Source organism: Myotis lucifugus, unplaced genomic scaffold, assembly GCF_000147115.1.
Source record: "Myotis lucifugus unplaced genomic scaffold, Myoluc2.0 scaffold_1697, whole genome shotgun sequence".
NCBI lineage: Eukaryota > Metazoa > Chordata > Mammalia > Chiroptera > Vespertilionidae > Myotis > Myotis lucifugus.
This window is the reverse complement of record NW_005872745.1, coordinates 7,578-27,947: the sequence shown is the minus strand read 5'-3', so window position 1 is coordinate 27,947 and position 20,370 is coordinate 7,578. Positions and strand designations below refer to the sequence as shown.

Genomic DNA, 20,370 nt, shown 5'->3' with positions numbered 1-20,370 from the left:
GTCATCATTTTTGTGTATTCCAAAGCACTTATCATTGACAGGGAGCTGCCACAGCCCCTGACACAGCTGTGTTCCCTACTAGAGCCCTTTGGAATAAGGGGCCCAGAGCAGTTAGGAATACAGGCTCAAGAGCCGTTTAGAATTTGGGGCAAAGAGCCTTTTTCAAATGTGGAGCAAATAGCAGTTTAGAATGTGGTGCAAATAGCAGTTTAGAATGTGGGGTGAGGAGCCAATTGGAATGTGGGACGAGTAGCCGTTGGCAGTGCTTGGCACAGAGCTGGTGGGCACAGAGACGGTGGGCCCAGAGCCTGTGTGCATAGCAATGGACGGTGGACACAGCCTCAGGATGGACGTTACTGTCCGAGAGCTCATGGAGCTCTTTCTACAGAGCCCGTTGGTGGCGGGGGTGAGTACACCTGACTCCCTGTCCCATTGTGGGTGCCCTGGCTCCTCTCCCACCACCCTAAGGTCTCCACAGACCCCACCCGCCTGGGCCCTGGCAGTCCTGGGACTCAGGGGTCTTCACAGGTTTTCAAACTGGTGGAGGGGGTCCTGGCCTGGGGCCCTGAGGGGTTTCCTACTCTGGAGCCCATGCACCAGGTGCAGGACCCCCTGGCGCTTCCAGCCCTGGACTGAGATGAGTTCACCTGCTCCTGCCAGGGGGCTAGGCTGCGGGTCCAGGCTCTAGATGGTTTGACTCAGTGGTTAGAGTGTTGGACTGCCCACCAAAGGGTCGCAGGTTTGATTCCCTGTCAAGGGCATGTCGCTGGGTTGAAGGAGGTGATGTCGGCAGTTGGAAGAGAGGCTGCCCAGTGAGGATGAGGCCGTGGGCCTGCGCTCACACCCGCAGAAAGGGGGAACCAGGTGGTCCTGTGTGGCCTGTGGGGATGAGATCCAGGCTCACCTGAGAAGTATTTCAGGTTGTGAAAGGTTTCCTCAAAAAATAAGATTGTCATGGACCCAACCTTCTGACATAAGCGCTCTAATATTTTGCCATCTTCGCGTTAGATTTTATTTGAAGAATAAGATGCTATCCCTCCTGACCCTCCCCTCCCAAGGCTTACCCTCTTTGTGTGACACATGGATGGACGCGACTGCAATCCCTGGGACAGTTGAGGGAGCTCCCACACTGGGAGGAGTGCTGTCTGGTGGGAAGTCAGTGTCCTCCTTGAGCTAGTGTGACAGCAGCAGTGGTGTGTGAGGAAAGAGCTCGGCCGCAGAGTGTGGCTGCACTTGCTGAGGAGCCTGCCCGCCCCCCACAGGAACTTGGTGGCTGAGGGTTAATAATGTCAGTGAGGTGGGTTAGTTGTGGGAGAGTGGGCCTAGGTCCCAGGGGGCGTGGCTTGGGAGGTGGGTGCTCTCAGGGACCCTCCGCTGCTCCCTTCCCGGCCTCCGCAGCACCTTACCCTTGTGTGCCCTCAGGTGACCCGCCACCAGGAGAGCCTGTTGGACCTGCAGTGGTTGGAGGTCCCAGACATGGCCCTGGAGGAGGTGGAGTACCTCTCCACCAACATGATCTGTCGCCTCAGGAGGGTCTTAATTGAGCAAGACCATTGCAGGAAGGTGTGTTTGTGGGTAGCCCAACAGCCTGGGGGACGGTGGGGAGGGGCCTGGGTCTGGGGCCTAGTTATGGCCGCGCTCTTCATTCTGACTTCCTCTCAAGCTGCACACTGTCTGTCCTCCTGGCCCATTTTCATGGGGGCAGGACGTGGGCACTTTCCCTGCAGGGCACAGTCCCCTGAGACACCTGTGTGAGGACAGAGGTTGAGCTTGGGGAGCCTGCTCCATTCACTGGGCCCTTCTGTCTCACTAAATATATCCTCGCTTCTTAAAAACTCCCCCACTTTCTCCTGCCTCCTTCCTGGCTTTGCAGTCTCGGCTGCCATTTTCTCTTTTACTTTCTTCCATCTTTTGGTCATTCTTCACCACGTTCTAGTGCGGGCACTGTGCCGGGCACAGGAGCACGCCAGTGAGACCCCCTGTCTGCCCTGCTGTAGCTGGTCGTGACCATGACCCAGGAGTGGAACACGAGCATCCGCCCCAGCGAGGACAAGCAGCACCTGGCCATGGAGCTGGCGGACACCAAGGCCACGCTGAGAGGCGTCAGGCAGGAGCTGTGAGTTCCCCAGTGACCCTGATCTTTCTGCTCTTGTGCCATGTGTCACCACCCATTGCTCGCACATGTGGTTCACTGCCATGCGGTGCAGCAAACGGGGCAGCTCTCACAGTGCCCTGGAGTGACTGGGCTCTGCTTTGAGCTGGGTCCCTGTTGGGCCCTGGGCTAGCCCACACTCTCCCCTCCCCAGGCCTGCACAGCAGGGTTCTGCTGGGCCTTTAGGGCTCCTGCCAGTCCAGACATGGCAGACTCAGAGCAGCAGCCTGCCGCTCAACCTCGGGCCCAGTGTGGGTGCTCTTGGCTGGAGGGAGGATGTGTCTCTCCGTCCTGTCCTGTGGTCCTGTTCCCCCTTTCCTGCAGCTGGTGATGGCACCATTCCCGGTATCTGGGAAGCTGCCTGCCTTCACCTCCCTGCCTGCCTGGCTGTGGAGGGAGCAGTGGCTCTGGGGGCTCCTTCCCTGTCTGCACCCTCAGAGGAAAGCTCAGGTCTGTGGTGAAGTCTGAGAGCAGCAGTGACAACTTAAAGCTCACCTTGGACTCCAGAGCATTTTTTTTAAATATATTTTATTGATTTTCCACAGAGAGGAAGGGAGAGAGATAGAGAGTTAGAAACATCGATGAGAGAGAAACATCCATCAGCTGCCTCCCGCACATCTCCCACTGGGGATGTGCCCGCAACCCAGGTACATGCCCTTGACCGGAATCGAACCTGGGACCCTCCAGTCCGCAGGCCAACGCTCTATCCACTGAGCCAAACCGGTTTCGGCTCCAGAGCATTTTTGTAGCCCCATGTGTAGACGCCCTCCTCACGCCTAGAAGCCAGGACCCCCTCCTTCCCCACTTTGGTCTCCCAGGTGGTGGGCTTTCCGGGTGCTTCTGAGGAGCCCTGACCACGTGTTCTCATCGCCCCCAGGGAGGAGAAGACGAAACAGCTGTCGGACACCAGGCATCAGTTGTACCAGCTAGTGCTGGAGCTGCAGGAGACCCGGCACAATGTGAGCAGGAGGCCTATTGTGTGGGCCTGGGGTGGGGGGCTAGGACGCCCCAGTCACTGTGGCCCCAGGTCCAGGAATGTGACCTGGGACACATCTCCTTCCTGCTCAAAGCAGCGCTGCCTGAGAGCCAGCTGTCCTGGGAGCTGCTGTGGGGTGACATGCTGCAGTGACAGCATGTGGGACCCCCACACATGGGCCTGCACATGGACCAGCTTGGCCGCCCCTGGCTTCTCCTGGGGCTGCAGGGACTTGGGCCTTCCCCAGCCCTGAGGGTGCCCTGAGCCAGGTCCCCTGCCTTTGCCTACCTCCCAGAACATGGAGCTGGCGGCCACTGCCCAGGCTGCTCGTGCCCCCCTCCCTGAGCTGGACTCCCTGAGGAAGAAGGTTAACCTCATGGAGAGGCTGGAGATGGAGCTGATGGGCCTCAGGCAGAAGGAGAAAGACATAGACTTCTATGCAGCCGCATGGAAGTGAGCCCAGCAGGGGCAGGCAGCCCGCGGGCACTTGTGTCCTGGAAGCGGGGAGAGGGGCGGCAATGCCTCCCCAGTTGGCCCTCTCCTTGCACCACAGCCTGTCCACACGACCCCTGGGCTCCCTCTGATAGTGGAAGGAACAGGGTTGGGAATGTGGTTGAAAGGCCCTGATTCTTCTAGGACTTTTCCTCTTCCTCCTTCATGCCACAATGATGACCTTCTATTCACTAATCTTTTTCTTTAAGACTCCTTGTAATTTCTATGACTAAATCTTACCAGGACTGTTTCCTCATCTATAAAACAGAGATAACTGTACTTGTCCGTGAGGTTTATACAATGAAAGAGGTAAAACACCTGGTATTTGGGCAAGTTCCATATTAAGTTCTCTGTGGTGTAGCCTACTTAAATTCCAAGGTTATGGGTCTTTTCAGAGCAGGGTGTCAGGGCTGAGGGGGGATCGAGACCAAGACCCAGACATGGTTACTGACGCTCTGACCATGCACCCAACTGCCTCACGTGAGCAGTGAGTTCAGGACCCTCTCTTTCAGGCGTGTTTGCTCCTCCCACCTACTCAGGGAATGGCTGTTCCCACAGGAATGTTGGTGGCTCACTGCTCTGTCCCCTGGGGAGAAGGCACCCTGGGTGCTGTGCCCTAGCAGCCCGGCCCTGGAGGGGTGGGGGTGGGGGCCAGCTCTCTGCTTTGTCCTGGAAATGGTCCCCTGGCCCTGCTGGTGATGAAGGGCATCAATCTGCAGCATAGACAGGTGTGCGACAAGGGCACCCTCACTCTCAGGTAGGAGGGTTGCGGAAGGTCATGTGCAAGCTTCCCCAGGCTGCGGCCTCCACTGCCTCCTGCACACTGGGGACCTAAGGCAGCCCCCACATGTCAGCCAACACTCTGCCCCGTGGATGGTGTGGGTTTCAGGGCTCTGCCCCTGTCTCCGTGTCTTTTCCGGGCCTGTCCAAGCAGCGTCGCTCAGTCATGCAGACGCAGTGACTGAAGGCCTGTGTGGCACCAAGCCCTGCGCCAGGAGCAGGGGATCTAACACAAAGCAAGACTCGCTCCTGGCACTGGGGAGCTTCTGGGCTTTTGCAGGGTTTCCCGTGGGAACCCTGTTCCGTGTTCTCAAGGTGTGTGCCTCTGGATAGCAGCAGCAACATTTTTAATATCCTATTTAATAAGAGCCTAATATGCAAATTGTCCCCTTGGATGGGAGTTCCACAGGGAGGCCAGGAGTTCGACTGCTTGCTATTACATGTGCTGGCCATCAGGGCGCAGCGCGGAACATTGCTGGCATTGGCAATGCACTGTGACCTCTCGCTGGCTAACCTGGAGCGGGGGTGACAGGGATGGAGGTGCTGTAAGGATGCAAGCTCGTTCTCACTCCCCTGCATCCCTCCCTGGGACACCAGGGCTCGCCCACCAGGGAAGCCCCTGAGCTCAGGTGCTGGGTGCCTAGGAGGAGCCCACCCTGCACCCGCACAAACTTGTTAAGGTGAGCCAGGCCACAGCAGCCAGGACCACAGGGGCCTGTTGGGCTCCTGGTGGGTTTGAGCAGGAGCTGGTCTGCAAGGCCAGCCAGGAGAGAGCATGCTGCTCTCCTTGCTTCTGGGGGACACCACTGGGCAGACCAGAGGCCTACACTGCTCTCCGGCCGCAGTGTCTGGCCATGCTCACCTCATCTCTGTGTGGAGACTTGGGTACCATGACTCAGGTGTGGGGGTGAGGGGGGTGTGCGGGGGCCAGGGGCCCAGATGCTGCCCTGAGTCCAGAGGTCAGCTGTGACCTGCCCTTCCACGGCAGATGCTCGCACTTGGATCTCCGGCCAGGCCTAGGGACCCCACCCAGCAGGAATTTCATGCACCGGGCCTCTAGTCGATTAATAATTTTGCTGTGAAATTAGTAATGCTTTACACTTTGCATTAGTAAATGAATTACAAGAGAAACAGAGTGGTCCATTGAGGCCAGGCCACAAAGAGGATGAGTCACACTGTTCTCCAAGGCCCGTGTGCCGAGGCCCAAGGAGCCGAGAGGACAGAGCTTGCACCTGCACGCTTACATCACAGTGGTGCCAACAGCCCTGCAGGCTGTGCGCAGCCTCCCGTCAGCCCTGCTGGGCCAGGTTTACTGTGTGCAGCTCGATCCCCTGAGGGCAGGGGCAGGGGCCTGTCTGACTGCATGCCTGGGGTTGGCACACACAAGGCACTTGGTAGTGACCACACACGTCAAGTAAATCCCATCTCAGCATGAAAAGACTTGCAACCTGGGGAGCAGGACGGGGGAATCAGAGGTGTTGTCTCCTTCGGACGGTGACAGTGTCAGGTGTGATGGGCAGCGGAGCAGAGAGCCGAGCACAACTGTCACGTGGACACCCACCATGTGGGGCCCTCCTATGGGTACAGGGGGAGCCACAGATGGCCTGGGTGCCCTCCCCAATAGCCCGTCCAGTGTCGCCACTGCGAAACACATAAAAGGGGAGGGTGGTAGTGCCACAACCCGAGGAGACAGGCCTGGGCGCCCCTAGGCACACCTGGGAAGTGGGGGTGCACCGGGTGATCCTTGACTCTGTCTGCAAACACTCATCCCACCTCTGCTCCCAGGGCCCGGGGTGGAGGACAGAGGCAGAGAGAGAGTGCCTGGGAGGTCCCTCTGGTCCCATGCTTTGTCCTTGGCTGAAATTCCCGCTACCAGGGGCAGACATGTGGGTGCCTTGAGGGTCCTGAGCAGCTGAGGGTCAGCGGGGCCTGTCTCTGCCCCTCAGAGAGGGATGGGTACTTAGCTTCCTGGGCAGGGCTTGCTCCCAGAGGCGGCGGAGGCTCCGCAGGCGAGTCCCAGCTCTCACTCCACTTGCTGGGTGTGGAGCAAGCCTTGTCCCGTCCATCACAGGAGAGGCGGTCCAGGTGCCTCTCATCCCCTCGTGCCCTGGCACCGGGTGGCGTCGATAGGAACACGTTTCTAGTGAGCTTATTACGGGAAGTTCTGTCCACAGATGGTGCCCCTGGTTGCGATCGTGCAGGGAGGGGCAGGGCAGGTGGTGGCAAGGCAGGTAGGAGCTGGGTTTAAGATCGGACCGTGGGTCCGGTGGTCTCACACTCTCTGCCTCCTCCAGGCCCAGCCTTTGCCACTTTAGGACTCGGGCACAGCTTCTCGGGGTCTTGTCTCTCACTTCTGGGTGGTGGGTGTGCAAAGCAGGTTTAGATGTTTCTGCTGCCTGATCCATGGGAAGGTTGACAACCCCAGAAAACTGAGTCCCATTGGAAGAGTAGCTATAAATCATTTAGTTCCACGCTGTACTCTGCTTCTGGACACTTGTCCATCCCTGCCTTTCCCCAGGTCCTTCAGGGCCCAACTCACATGGTGCCTCTGACTCCCCCTCACGGTGTGATTCAGCTGACAAGTGTCTTTGAACATTTCTGGGGGCCCCACGAGAAGAGGAGTGGCATAGTCCTGCACTGCAGGACTAGCCTTGGGGGGGGCGGCAGACAGGCCAGTTCAGTGTTGCCTCATACTGGGCACTCTGGGTGCCCCAGCATCTGACTCAGTGGGTGGGATAGAGTGGAGTTGAAGTCCTTTTCAAAGCTGGCAATTCTGGCTGGGTTTTGAAGGCTGAGTAGGAGTTGGTTATAAGGATGTCCAGGCAGGCTTTGCTATGGGAGTTCAGGGCCTGAGAGTATGGTGATACTGGTGAGTACTGGTGGGTAGACGCAAGATGAGAATGCTGGGGACAGTGGCCAAGGGGGGAGAGCTGGGCCTCCTTCCTGTTGAAGCCCCTCCATGTGCTCCGGCTCACATCACTGATAGTAGTCGGGGTTCCTTACCCCCGCCGGCTCCTTAAGGATAAAGTGCAGCCTGCTGAGGCAGTGAAGAGACAGGTCTGGACCTCTCCAGCCTGAGTTCAAGCCCAGCTTCGCCACTGGCTGGCTTTGTGACTTGGGGCTCATTCTTTAATTGACCCAAGTCAGCCTCTTCGTGTGTAGGAAGGGACTGTCCCTGCCTCCCTCTTGGGGCTGTTGTGAAGAGTGAATGTGGCAGAGACAGAGAGCACCTAGTGCAGGGCCAGGGACAGGGAGAGAGGGGGCCGTCAGGTGAAGCCAGAGTCAGTGACCAAACCCTTCCGGATGCCAGGCTTTGACCAGAACCGTGTCCACTGGCGGTAGGTGCACGGTTTCCCCTCTACCGAGAATCCAGGGTTCTGGCCCTTTCGGGGAAATGAACACGTGATGGATAAGCAGGAGCTTCCAGCCCGCTCCCAGGTGTTAGAACCCGTGAGTGGGGCAAGCCTTGGAAAACAGCCCGCCAGGAGAAATGGGCATGTCCCCGTGTATGCGTGCTCGCAGACTGAGGGCATTCAGGGGAGACTCAGTCCTCCTGAGACTGAGTGGCGCTGGGAGTTCTCCGGGGGGTGGGAGCAGGAATGAGGGGAATGAGCTGAACAGCTCCCCGGTGTGTGCCTGGTGCTGGCACTGGAGTAAGTGCAGTGGACGCCTCCCGTGGGGGGGCCTGTGAGGGCCCAACCATTGTGTCCACCCCCAGCATGTGCCTGGCACACAGAGGCCATAGACTTGTTTGCTTGTTGTGTCTTACAGACCCCTCATTTCCGGGAAACTGCCCAGAGCTGTTGTTTTTCTAAGAGTAGGTGTGTGACATGTTCCAATAGGAACTGCGTATTGAACAAAAGCTCGTCTGAATTTTGTTCCTGGACCCAGATCAGTGGAGTGACTGTGAGAGGCCTAGACTCAGCCCTCAAAGCCAGGACAGACTCTCAGCCTCACCCCTTCCTTGTTTAAGAAAGTGGCTCAGCCAAGTCCCACACCTGTCAGCAGGTGCACTCGTCCAACCACCGAGGCTGTACATGTCAGGCACTGACAGTGTTCCCTTTCGAATTTTTTAAAATATATTTTATTGATTTTTTACAGAGAGGAAGGGAGAGAGATAGAGAGTTAGAAACATCGATGAGAGAGAAACATCGATCAGCTGCCCCCTGCACATCTCCCACTGGGGATGTGCCCACAACCCAGGTACATGCCCTTGACCAGAATCGAACCTGGGACCCTTCAGTCCACAGGCCGACGCTCTATCCACTGAGCCAAAACGGTTTCAGCTTCCCTTCCGAATTTAAATAGTGTCTTGCTTCGGGGATTTTTCCATCTGGACTGGCCTAATGGAGAAGGGCAGGGGCTCAAAAGTGGAGACAGCCCCAACCGGTTTGGCTCAGTGGATAGAGCGTCGGCCTGCGGACTGAAGGGTCCCAGGTTCGATTCCCGTCAAGGGCATGTACCTGGGTTGCGGGCACATTCCCAGTGGGGGGTGTGCAGGAGGCAGCTGGCTGATGTTTCTCTCTCATCGATGTTTCTAACGTTCTATCCCTCTCCCTTCCTCTCTGTAAAAAAATCAATAAAATATATTTTTTTTAAAAAGTGGAGGCAGAACTTTCTGGGGCAGCAGAGACATCCCTAGGTTGTTGGTTTGGGTCCAGTGACTGGAAGAGCTTTTGTCATGACCAGGGGCCTTAACCTGATGGCTCTCATGTGTGTTCTTGCTGACCAGGTGCGGACTGGAGACGATTATTCAATGGACACCAAGGGCCACCTCCAGGAGCATTGGATTCGGTATTGGATTGATAAGCTATTCGAGCGGGAGGAGGAGAATGTGCAGCTGAAATCGAAGCTGCACCACCTACAATTGGTAGGACAAGCTGTGGTCACCACGTGTAACACAGATGGGGGCAATTTTAGGTTCATGTTGTGCCCTTCTCTGATGTTCACCTACTGGATCGGTGCTGCTGCCACCACAGTGACCCTCTGAGGGAAGAGAGTCACTTGCTAAGCCCAGTGGCTTGAGTGGGCACCACTGAAGCCTCCAACACAGAGAGGGCCTGATGCTGTGTTGCTTTTCTGTGAGGATGGAGAGATTGGGCCTCTGTTGCAAAAAGGGTCTCCTCCGGCGTTTATGATGTGGGTTGAGCTGTGATGTGTGAGTCCCTATGGCCTTTCCACGGTATTAGGCCTTCTAAGGGGCCACAGAGCTGCAGTCACCATAGCACTTGCTCTAAAGCCCTGAGCTGTAGGTTACTTTGTTCAGACACCGCTCAGAGACCTCGGGTGTCTTCATCCCCTAGGGGCATGGAGGCCCTTCATCCTGGGGGAATGAGGACAGATGCACGGGGCCGGGGCTTGTCCAGAGTGTGCCCCAGTCCACATCCTCACTGCCCCCCCCACTTCCTGCACTAGGACCGGGACACATACCAGAAATGCCTTGAGGAGCTGTGGGAAGAGAACATGGCCCTCAAGACTGCACAGGGGCAGAGTGTGGAGGAGTCTGCCCACCTACGCTGGGAGCTGGAGCAGCTGTCAGAAGGTAAAGCAGGTGCCTGGGGGCCAGCCTGGCAGTGGATTCTCCCTTACCCGGGGAGCTGAGCCCTTGGCTCTGAAACTCATGTGTCAGCACTTCCTCTACCCAAGTAAATAGGGTTTTATTCAAGGGCCATTTGGAACTGTTTTATTGCAATTCTCCCCAAGAACATGAAGGGCCTGGCCACCTTGAATCAGCAAGCCAAATGCAAAGGAAGTGTTGCCAGATTTCTTAGCTTCCATTCAGCCAGTGCCAGGAGCTTCCAGATGACAGCACGCTGATGCCCAGAGGGTGTCTTAGATCTATCGGTGAAGGATTGGAAGCTCTGGATGCAGGAGACGTCCCCAGTGGTCACTCACCTCCATTATAGCTGTACCCGGGGCATGGATTCCTCCTTTGATTTCATAATCGGACAGATGGGTATAGTCTGCTCTCCGTCTTCCTGGGCAGGGGCTGCTCAGTGGCTGCTGTTCAGGGGACCCAGGCCTCATCCTCTCCCTCTGGTGTTGCCTCCTCCCAGCCCCCAGAGGAGGTGAGGGGTTGGCCAGGGAAGGTGGGTGTGGTGGCCGGTCGTACAGTAGGAGCCTCAGCACCCAGCAAACAACAAGCCAGTTCCGGTGTCCAATAATAGCACACGTGCACCTGAGAACGCAGGTTAGGGTTTGCTTAGAGCTCTGCTGAGCCAGGAGGGCCTTAGGCTGGTTTGGGGAGGGGCTTCTTTTTAATTCTGAGCAACATTGCTCAGCATCATGGAAAGGCTGTGGAAAGCAGCTGGGTATTCCTTCTCTTCAAGGCGCCCCATCCGCTCCAAACCTAAAATCAGTTCATTGAACTAGGAGTCTGTGTGAGAAGTTAGTTCTTTCTGTGGTTTGGTGTCTCCCCACTCCTGGGAACCCAGGCTCTGGGAGTTGAGGTTCCTGGGGAGCACACTGCCCCTGGTGGGACACAGAAGTGGTGCCACTGGCAGGGACTGGCTCAGACCAAATGTGCTTCTGTTAGCAACCAGGGTGGCTGATGGGGTTGGAAAGCCTCCCTGATTCAGATGCTCAGTGTAGCTTGTGAGCCCTTTCAGGTCGATGACTGACTTCTTCTTCATGTTCCCAACTCCTACTGCTTAGCTGGCAGCTCACGAACAAAGCATGAACGTACTTTTTGTGGTTGGGGTGGTGGCTTCTTGAGTCAGAAAGGCCTGGTTTAAAGTCCTGGCTCCTCTACTTGTTAGCCAAGTGACCTCTTCTGCACCTCAGTTTACTTATCTGAAAAATGGGGGTGATGAAGCTGCCTCACAGGATTGCTATGGGTATCTTGTGAGAGGAGACAGTGAAGCGTTAGGCTGTGCCTGGCCCACGGGGCGGCAACAAAGGATGGCTGTTCTTCTCGCCCTTGTCTTATCCAAAGATACCCACTGCTCTGCTTCTTGGGGTGCTCGTGAGCAGCCCTACTAGCAGTACAGTGCGATAAGGCTCCCAGAGCTGAGTGTGTGGCCTGGAGGGGCAGGTGAGGGAACAACCCTGAGCCCTCAGACAGTCATGTTTTCCTCCTGAACAAGCCCCGGGACTTTCCCAAAGTCACGCACCTGCTGGCGGCAGGGAGGGGCCTCGAACTCCCATTCTTCTCAGGTCTGTGCTCCCTTTCTGTTCCGCATTGAAGCTGTTTAAAAGCAAAGGACATTGCCTTTTTCTGGCTTTACCTTATGTTTTCATCTCGCTTAGAATTTTTAAAGCAGTCTGGATAAACTGTCTCATTCTCTTTCAATGCATTTGTGAAAGTATAAAATGAAATCTCTGACTGAAGGAACTTACCCAGAGATGGCGAGTACTGGGCATATGTGCCCCATAGCCTCTTCCACCCACAGACATGCGGTCAATGATCGTGTCCCCCTACACCCTCGGCTGAGCCACCGGCATTCACACCACTCTGAGGCTGGCACAGAGAGCGCACTCTGCCATCTCCGTTAGTCTCTGAAATCCTTGGCTTGACGGTCAGGTTAAAACTTGGCAGAAAGTGGTGCCAGCAATTCCACTGTCTTGAACGTTTGCATTGGCTTCTCTCTACCATCACCTGCTTTCTTCTTAAGCTCTGCTTGCTCCCCTGACAAACCCAGCTGAGCCAGCAGAGGGGCCATAACCGCCCGAGGAACCCTCAGGTGCAGACAGCAACAGCACCCTGGGGAAAAGGGAGGGCACCCAGCTGACCATCCCAGACCCTCAAGCCTAGGGCTCAGGGTGATGGCCGTCTCAGGGCCGGGGGCAGAGAGCAGAAGCTGAGGCCCCTGGAATATGGGCTCTGACTCCACTTTGCTCTTCAGCCTCCAGCTGCTTCCTGAAGCTGGACCAGGAGAAGCAGAGCCTCCAGGGCACCATCCAGGGGCTGCGGGACGCCTCCCTGGCCCTGCAGGAGAGCAGCCTCCAGCGCCAGGAGCTGGAAGAGGAGAACCAGCAGCTCAGAAAGCAGGTACCCGTGGGTGGTGTCCGGAACATACGGGCATGTAAGTGGCCAGGGGGAGCACCAAGGTGTCCATGAGCATGCGCAGCTGGAGAAAGGCCGAGTCCCGTGCAGCCACCGTTTTGGTAGGGGGACAGGAGGCCTTCTAGAGAGGCGTCATGAGGCAGCAGGAGGCGTCCCTGCAGCAGTGAGACCACACACGATGGATCTCTGTGGGCCTCGCTGCCTTCATCTGTGAAATGGGGTTAATGATGCACCCACCAGTAGGTGTGGTGAGGATGGTGTGAGTTAGTGCAGGCAAAGGGTCCAGCCTGTAAGTGCCTCATGGAAGGAGAGCAGCGCCCTGTTAGAAACCACCGGGCGGGCCCGGGAGAGAAGCAGCGATGGAAGACTCGGCCCGTGTGGAGACCGTGGCTGGGCCGTTTCAGGGCATGGCTGCTGGTGACAGGAGGCAGTGCTCACTCTCTCCTTTCGGTCGAGGGCATGAGGAAGAAGAGATGGCTGGACGGCATTGCCTTTCTGGACAAACCAGGTCTTCCCAGTAGCGCAGTAGAACAGAGATCTGGGAGGACAGGCAGGCTCACCAGCCAGGTTCATCCTACAGTTACCAGGACCCCATTCACATGGCAAGAAGGGCCCTGAGAGGCTAGCGACAGCCTCCCTGAGCAGGTCATTCTGGGTCAGAGGGCCTCAGTCCATGTAGCCACCACGGGTGACACTGCTGCGTCGTGGGCTCTGAGCACACCATGACGGGTGCCCGGATTCCGGATGAGGGAGGCGCAAGGGCACTCCTGCTTGCTGACCACCTGGCAGGACTGGTGCTTTCAGGTGTCTGGGTGTCTGTCCCGTCCGGCCCAGGGGTCCTGCCAGTGTCATTTGCTGAGGCTGCCCCGGCGATGGCAGGGATGTGGGCTGCAGACCAGAGACCAGGGTCCCGCTGGTCACGGCTCTGCTGGAACTTCATCTCTGGGTGAGGCTTGGGACCGCCCCTCCTCCTGTGCAGTGGTTTCTCCAGGCCTCTCATGAGACGTCCAAGGTTCAGTGACTCACGCTTCTCGTCCTTTGAGGCTCCGTGCGCCTCGCAGCAGAGCAGCTGCCAAGCAGTGTGTCCTCTCCCTGGGGGCCGGGAGGAAGGCCCTCCTCATGCCACGTCTCTCTGTGCAGCTCAGCTCAGGGAAAGCCACCAGACAGTCTGGGTTTTAGATTCACATGGTCTGGGCACAGTGAATGTCTCTGTATATGGCAGCCCGACCTCGGCTGAGATAGAAAGCCTTGACCTTTAGAAAGATGCGAACCTCCAACGGGGCGGTTCCCCAGGGGTGAGCTGCAGAGGCCTGCGCTGTAGCCTCTGGCCCAGCTCTCGGCAGGGATGAGAGATGACCCCTGATGCTTCTGTCCTTGGGGTCCACTCTGGTCCCTCCTCCACACACACAGGACAGGTGGTGGTGCCGCCTCCCCACATGACTCCTTAGCCCTGTCTCTCGGGTCCCATCCCCTGCTTCCTCTCCTGATCAGTTCGCTGTAGGACCCCTGGGCAGTCCTGCCACATCCCTCAAAGACCTGTCTTGGATCTGAGCCCCTAGTGGGAGGAAGGGGCTGCAGTTTGCAGTCCAGCACTCTCCCTTGTCTGCTGCCAGGAGCCCTGCGAAGGCGGCCCTTCTGCTCTCATCCCTGTCCTGCTCTGCCAGCTGGAGGCCTGGCTGCATCATGGGTCCTCCCTAATGTTGGATCGATGGTGCATCTGGGCCATCAGCTAAAAACCACAGGGGACATGGCCTGACATTGACCTCCCTGGAGCCAGGACAGGCCCAGCCGTGGACACGTCCAGACAACATGGCCCTCTGGGAGGTGTCTGAGAAGGAGAGACAAGGGTCAGCCAGGACAGGTGGCCCAGAGTCCCAGGCCCCCCGGTGCCAGCTCGGCTCTCCCACCACCCAGTGTCTCCCAGGCTGTAGGCTCCCTTCGGTCTGTGTAAACCTTAGTTCCCGAAGTTCACGTCCTTCCCTGTAACTCACGACCCTTCTGTGGACCTTAGAGAGGGTGCGCCCCCCACCCTCACTTTGCACTGACATCCTCAGAGTTCATTCCTCTTAGGAAGAGGGGCAGCCCTTTGGGGCCTATCGTGGGCACAAAAGCGCAGCACAGGGGCTGATTGGCAGGCCCCTGGCACCCGCGTGCTCTGGGGACCTGGAGCCTCCCCACAGGAGTCCGCGGTCCAAGGCTGGTGCTTTGAGGAAGACAGGAAACCCATCTCAGCCCAGCAATCTCTCAGAGTGGTTCTCAACCTTCCTAATGCCGCGACCCTTTAATACAGTACCTTGTGTTGTGGTGACCCCCGATCATAAAATTATTTTGGTTGCTACTTCATAACTGTAATTTTGCTACTGTTATGAATTGTAATGTAAATATCTGATATGCAGGATGTATTTTCATTGTTCCTGGCTCACAGGTTGAGAACCGCTGCCCTAGGGGAAGGGAGGGCCTTCACAGGAGTGAGAGTTCCATTTCCACAGCAAAAAGCAAAAAGGAGCAGACGGGGGGTGGGGGGGACATGAGGCAGTCACATCTTCAGACCAGAAGCAGCCACGCCAGATATGCAAAGGTTGGACATGACATAAAATTCCTTTCACTGGGACAGACGGAGTGGCAGGGGAGAAGGATGACGGGGAGGGTGAACAAGGCAGGAGGTTGGCGGGGGGACACACCCCAGACCTTGTGTGAGAGAGCAGGCCTGGGGTCGGCCCACTGCCATGTGTTCGACTCTGCCCCATCCTCACTGTGGGGCTCTGGGAAGATCACTGGACTCCCTGGGCCGGTGCCCTTCTCTGAATGAGGGTGAGTGACAGCTGTGCAGGGCCTTCCTCCTCAGGGCCAGCTCCAGAGAAGGCACGGCCATCAGGGCAGATGCCTGCTTCCTGCTGAGCCCAGACCTGGTGCTAGGAAGTGGGGCAGCGATAAGGAAGGAGAAGAAAGATGTTCTCACTTGTGAGAAAGACTCAGACAGGTGGCACCTTGCAGCGCCTTTTGCTGTTGGCCCTGGCTGGTGGGGCTGCCCTGTCCCCATGTTGGGGCAGGGGGCTGGGTGTGCCCACAGGGTGCTGTGAGGGCACGGATATGAGCCCCACTGTGCCTGACCCTCCCCCTCATGGGGAAGAAGCTGCCTGCCTGCTGCTTCCGAGGAGTCTGGAGACTGTGCCCAGACCCATGAGATAAAGGCAGGGCGGCCTCGGCCCAGGAGAAGTAGGCAGAGCTGGCATTAGAGCAGCGATCCTTCCTGGAGTTTGTAAACCTGCCTGTGTCAGGCTGCTCCCAGCCAGGTGAATGGAGCCGGCTCTTGGTCCTTTCTGCTCACTGGGTCACTGGGTGTCTGAAGGTCCTGCCCCCAGAGGTTCTTGTCGGTGGCCTGAGGTCTGGGGGGTTTAATGCTCTGAGAGCCACCTGATCTGGATCGTGGGGCTCCTCTGTTTTAGCTTTAGAGCCGTCAACCCAAACCAGCATCAGGGTCACAAGTCCAAATGCAGGCTCTTGGGCCCCAGCCCAGACTGACCACGTCAGAAGCTGTGAGGATGGGAGGGGCCTGGTGCTCTCAGAAGGGGTCAGCTCTTGTTGCACCTGCCACCTGTCAGGTGTGAGCTGAGCACGTCACCCTGACAGAAGCTGGCTCCCATGCCTGCTGCTTGCTGGCCCTGTCAGTTACGGAAATGCACTCGAGGTCACATTGTTAGCAGGGAGCCACACTCTCCCCCTCACAGGTGGTCATGAGTTTGGTGTCAGTGGGAAGGGACAGCACCATGGGCCTCGCCTGGGAGTCGCACCTCAGGGCCCACCCTGAGTCTGAATCTGGATCCATCACGGTGTTCAGGTGTCAGGCACAGAGTGTGAGATGTGTGGGTCCAGGCAGTTCATGTTCAGGGAGTGGGCACTGGTGGGTCCCGCAGAAGAGGTCTGTGATGGGCCGCTGATTGGGCAGTCGTCCAGGCAGGACAGAACTGGTCTGGCCTGGGCAGCAGTGGGTTGTGGAGGGGGAGCCGCATGGGGAAGGAGCACAGTCCTTGGTGGTCCATTTACTTGGAGGGGAGAGGAGGGAGAGAGATGGCAGAGGACCCCTCAGAGCAGCTGGATGAATAGGAATGTCACCAACTGGGTGAAGTCCCTGTAGGACATCCAGTGGTGCCTGCTGGCCCCAGGAATGTGGCCTGACCCTCAGGACAGTAGTGGACACGGCCTAAGATGGAAGCATTGAGAGTAGCAGTGGAAAGCTGGGAGGAAAGCTGACCTATTGGTGTCCATGGCCTTTTTCTCTATCATGAGCTGGAAGTGTACGCTGTGTGCTGAGAGGTGATGGTCAAGGGTATGGGGAGCTCACTGCACAACTAGGCCTGACCTCGGCAGCAGCTCAGGGACGCCACCCAGGAGCCAGGCTTCTCCCCTCCTGCTTTGCAGTCTTGGCAGTGGCTGATGTACCTCCCCAAGAAGTGGGACGGAAGGTTTTCCCTTGAGAAAAGGCTGATAAAGTGTTCCCTGGGGCTGACAGGTTTCGGGTTTGCTTTAAAACACAGTTCACTCCCTGAAACGGACTTTTGCATGGGCTGCTTCTTTGGTTCCGCAGATTGAAGACTTGCGAGTTCAGATGGAAAGAGAAAAGCAGACCAGCCAGGTTCTGGAGACTCTCTGTGAGGAGCTGGTGGAGGAGAGAGAACAGCTGATCCGTGACAAGAAGACCCTGAAGGCTGAGAAAGCCCAGGAGGTAGGCCCTCCAGCCCCATGCCTCCCCTGGCTCCCCGGCCTGCAAGAGTGTGAGTCCAGGATCATAGGATGTCCTGGGAATCCAGCAGTGATTCTCGGGTTACCAGTTTCTTCCCTCAGATGCAGTCAGAACAGCAATTACAGCCACAGCAGGGGCACGGGGACAGATATTGCTTCCTAGGGACACTGGCAATCTTTTTGTTTTTTCAATCTATTTATTTATTTATTTCAGAGGGGAAGGGAGAAGGAGAGAGGGATAAAAACATCAATGATGAGAGAGACTCATTGATCAGCTTCTTCCTGCATGCCACCTACTGGGATCGAACCAGCAACCTAAACATGTGCCCTTATCAGTAATCAAACCGTGACCTCCTGGTTCATAGGTTGATGCTCAACCATTGACCCACACTGGCTGGGCAGCACTGGCCATCTTGTTTATGATCGTCATGACTTGGGGGAGGAGAGGGGAGGTGCTCCTGGCTGTGGTGGGAGAGGCCAGGATGCTGCTAAATGTCCTGCAGCTCATGGGACAGCCTGCAGGACAAAGATCCCCCTTCAGATGTCCTGCTTCCCACTCAGAGCTCTGGAGAACCTCCAGGGTTAATCCACCCCCACATTACAGGAAGTCCTAGGGTAGGCAGCCCAGTGCTGGGGCAGCGGCTCAGGGACACCACCCAGAAACCAGGCTTCTCCCTTCCTGCTCTGCCAGTCTTGGCCGTGGCTGTTGTACCTCGCCAAGAAGTGGGCAGGAAGAATGTGGATGGTGAAGAGACAGACGGAAGGCCTCCTGGGATCCTCTGTGTACATCTCATTGGCCATGCCGGACACATGACTAACCCTAGCTGCAAGGGAGGCTGGGTATCAGGTACTTGAGTTCTTCAGCCTCTCTAGTATTGCAGAAAAGGGGCTTGGGGTGGTGCTGTGTAGACTTAAGAGGCATGCATCCACCCTCCCCCAATATGGCTTCCAGTCTAGGAGGTGGAACGACAGGTGACAAGCCAGGTGACTTGAGATGTGTGCTATTGAGGGAATATACGTGGGTCCAGGGAGAGTCTTATTAGGTGCAGGACATTTAGAATCGTGGTGCAGGGCTTCCCTGAGGAGCTGTCAATCACACTGAGCCCTGGATGATGAGAAGGAGCCAGAGAAGCTGGAGGCTGGGGGTGGAGGCAGGTGAGCATTCACAGCAGAGGGAAGATCATGTGCAATGTCTGCAGGGGGGAGTGGTGTGAGGAGCGGCCACAGGGGTGGGCGGTCAGCTCTCGCACCACTGTGGACCAGGGTAAAAAGCACCAAGGAAATCACTTACATTGTTTTAGGAGAAGATGCAGTTTCTGTTTCTATGTCATCTGGCTTCTGTGAAAGTGTTTAGACTTGAACTGTCTGGGTGGGGATCTCCATGCCCTTCACCTTGTGTCCATATCAGGCCTTTGGGAAATGTTAGGAAGTCCTTTGGGTCCATGATGAGATGGACATTCCAGGCCTACACTTTGGGCCTCCATTTGGACCGAAATCATGCCTGTGTTGTTTCCATTGTGTTTTCCTGCAGTTCAAGGATCTGAAAAAAGTGGTGCATTCACTGCGGGATAGTTCACAGACCAGCAGCAAGGCCCGCATGAAGGGCAGGAAGACTGAGCAAAAAGTCCTCCTCCAGACGGTGACGGACACCAAAAGGAAAGTGACCATGATGGAGTGGGAGCGGCGGCAGCTGTGCCGGGACCTGGAGCAGGTGAAGGCGCAGGCGGTGCAGGCACAGGAGCTGGAGCACATGAAGGTGCGGGTGAAGGAGCACGTGGTGCGGGCACAGGAGCTGGAGCAGGAGCTGCATCGGCTGCAGGAGGAGATCGAGAAGCTGGCCATGGAGGTCAGCGCCCTGACGACGGCCCCTGAGAGGGTCCACGCCCTGGAGTGGGAAAGCCAGGACCTGTTGCTGGAGAACCAGAGGCTGCAGACGTCTCTGGACACCCTGAAGCCTGAGCGTCTGGAGCGGGACAAGCAGCTGGACACCAGGGTAATTCTGGCCTCAGAATGAGTCAGGACGGTTCCTCCCCGGTCAACTCTCTGGTGCTTTGAATGCGGTTGGATGGGTATTGTGTAAATATCGGTGAAATGGGTTGGTAGTGCTGTTCAGGTTCTCTGTGTCCTTACTGAATTTCCATGCACTTTTCAAAGTATTCAGAGAGGGTACACAAGGAGGTTATCCAGAGAAAGGGCAAAAATTGCCAAGAAAGGTCACATGTGCAGGGAGGGGCCCAGGACTAAGCTTAGGCCCATGGGACAGTCCGTTTCTGCTGTGGGCCTTCCCAGAGCAGTTCCTTGAGTGCAGGTAGAACTGTCCTCAGCACGGCTGGGTGTTGCCTCTCCTGAGGGTCCTGCTATTTTGGTGTCTGCACTTGACCCACTGTTGGTCCCTCACTGCGTGTGGGGACCTGGGGATCCGGAGTCTGTGGTCCCCCTGGACCTGCACCTGATGAGGCGTCATTTCCTTCTCCCTCCAGCAGGTGGAAAATTCCACTCTGAGCTCCCAGAGCGCCTCGCACACTGCGCTCACAGAGCAGGACACTCAGCTCCAGCACCAGCAGCTGGTGGCAGCCCACCAGGCCCTGCAGCAGGAACACGCGAGCCTAGGCGCACTCTACGAGCACCTGACTAAGGAGCACAAGGCCCTTCTGGACAAGTACCGCCGCCATAAGACACTGCTGCGTCGGACCCTGGAGCTGGTGAGCAAGGCTCTCAGTGACAGGTGGGTGCCTGCGGCTGGGGGTGACTGACGGGCTCCCCGGGCTCCTGTCCCCCCTTCACTCTGGTCCCTCATGTTTCCTCTGTCCCGCTGCTTCACAGTGAAGAGAAGTAAATCCACCATCACTCTCAGCAATGTGGAGTTGGTGCGGCTAGAGACTGAGGGGCAGGAGGGTCCCCCAGGGGAGAAGGGTGTGCCCACTAATCCCGGCTCAGGGAAACCAGGTGTCAGCATTGGCGTCCCAGCTCCCCTGGGCATTCCTACCCCCTCTTCCTTTTCTCTCCAAACCAAGGACAAGGAGGGGAAGTCACCACAGCTGCCGATTTTCAGGGGCGTGCCTTACCCAGCTCCCCAGGCCTTTTCCCTGTCCAAGTCTCCAAGTCTGGGCTTCTGATTTTCTTTTTTTACTTTTAATTTTGGAAAGTATTGAATATATGGACGTGTACAGAATAGTATAGTGAAAACCCCGTGTTCCCATCACCTGCAGCAGCATTACCAATCCT

General features: G+C 57.0%; 1 protein-coding gene across 1 annotated transcript; it reads left to right on the top strand.

The window, feature by feature from the left end:
* Positions 1–322: 322 nt before the first annotated feature.
* LOC102441923 (protein Daple-like) lies at positions 323–19,981 on the top strand. The gene is made up of 13 exons (XM_006108050.1): positions 323–406; positions 1,423–1,563; positions 1,998–2,116; positions 3,030–3,111; positions 3,424–3,573; positions 9,133–9,270; positions 9,816–9,951; positions 12,197–12,390; positions 16,991–17,128; positions 18,677–18,862; positions 18,914–19,138; positions 19,626–19,870; positions 19,969–19,981. Exons 1-13 carry the CDS (start codon positions 323–325, stop codon positions 19,979–19,981), a joined length of 1,851 nt encoding a protein of 616 aa, XP_006108112.1.
* The last annotated feature ends 389 nt before the right edge of the window (positions 19,982–20,370 follow it).

Coding starts and splice junctions, on each gene's coding strand:
- LOC102441923 (XM_006108050.1), top strand. CDS start 323: ATGGACGGTGGACACAGCCTCAGGATGGACGTTACTGTCCGAGAGCTC. Junction 3,112..3,423: donor TGCAGGAGACCCGGCACAAT/GTGAGCAGGAGG, acceptor CCTACCTCCCAG/AACATGGAGCTGGCGGCCAC. Junction 3,574..9,132: donor ACATAGACTTCTATGCAGCC/GCATGGAAGTGA, acceptor CTTGCTGACCAG/GTGCGGACTGGAGACGATTA.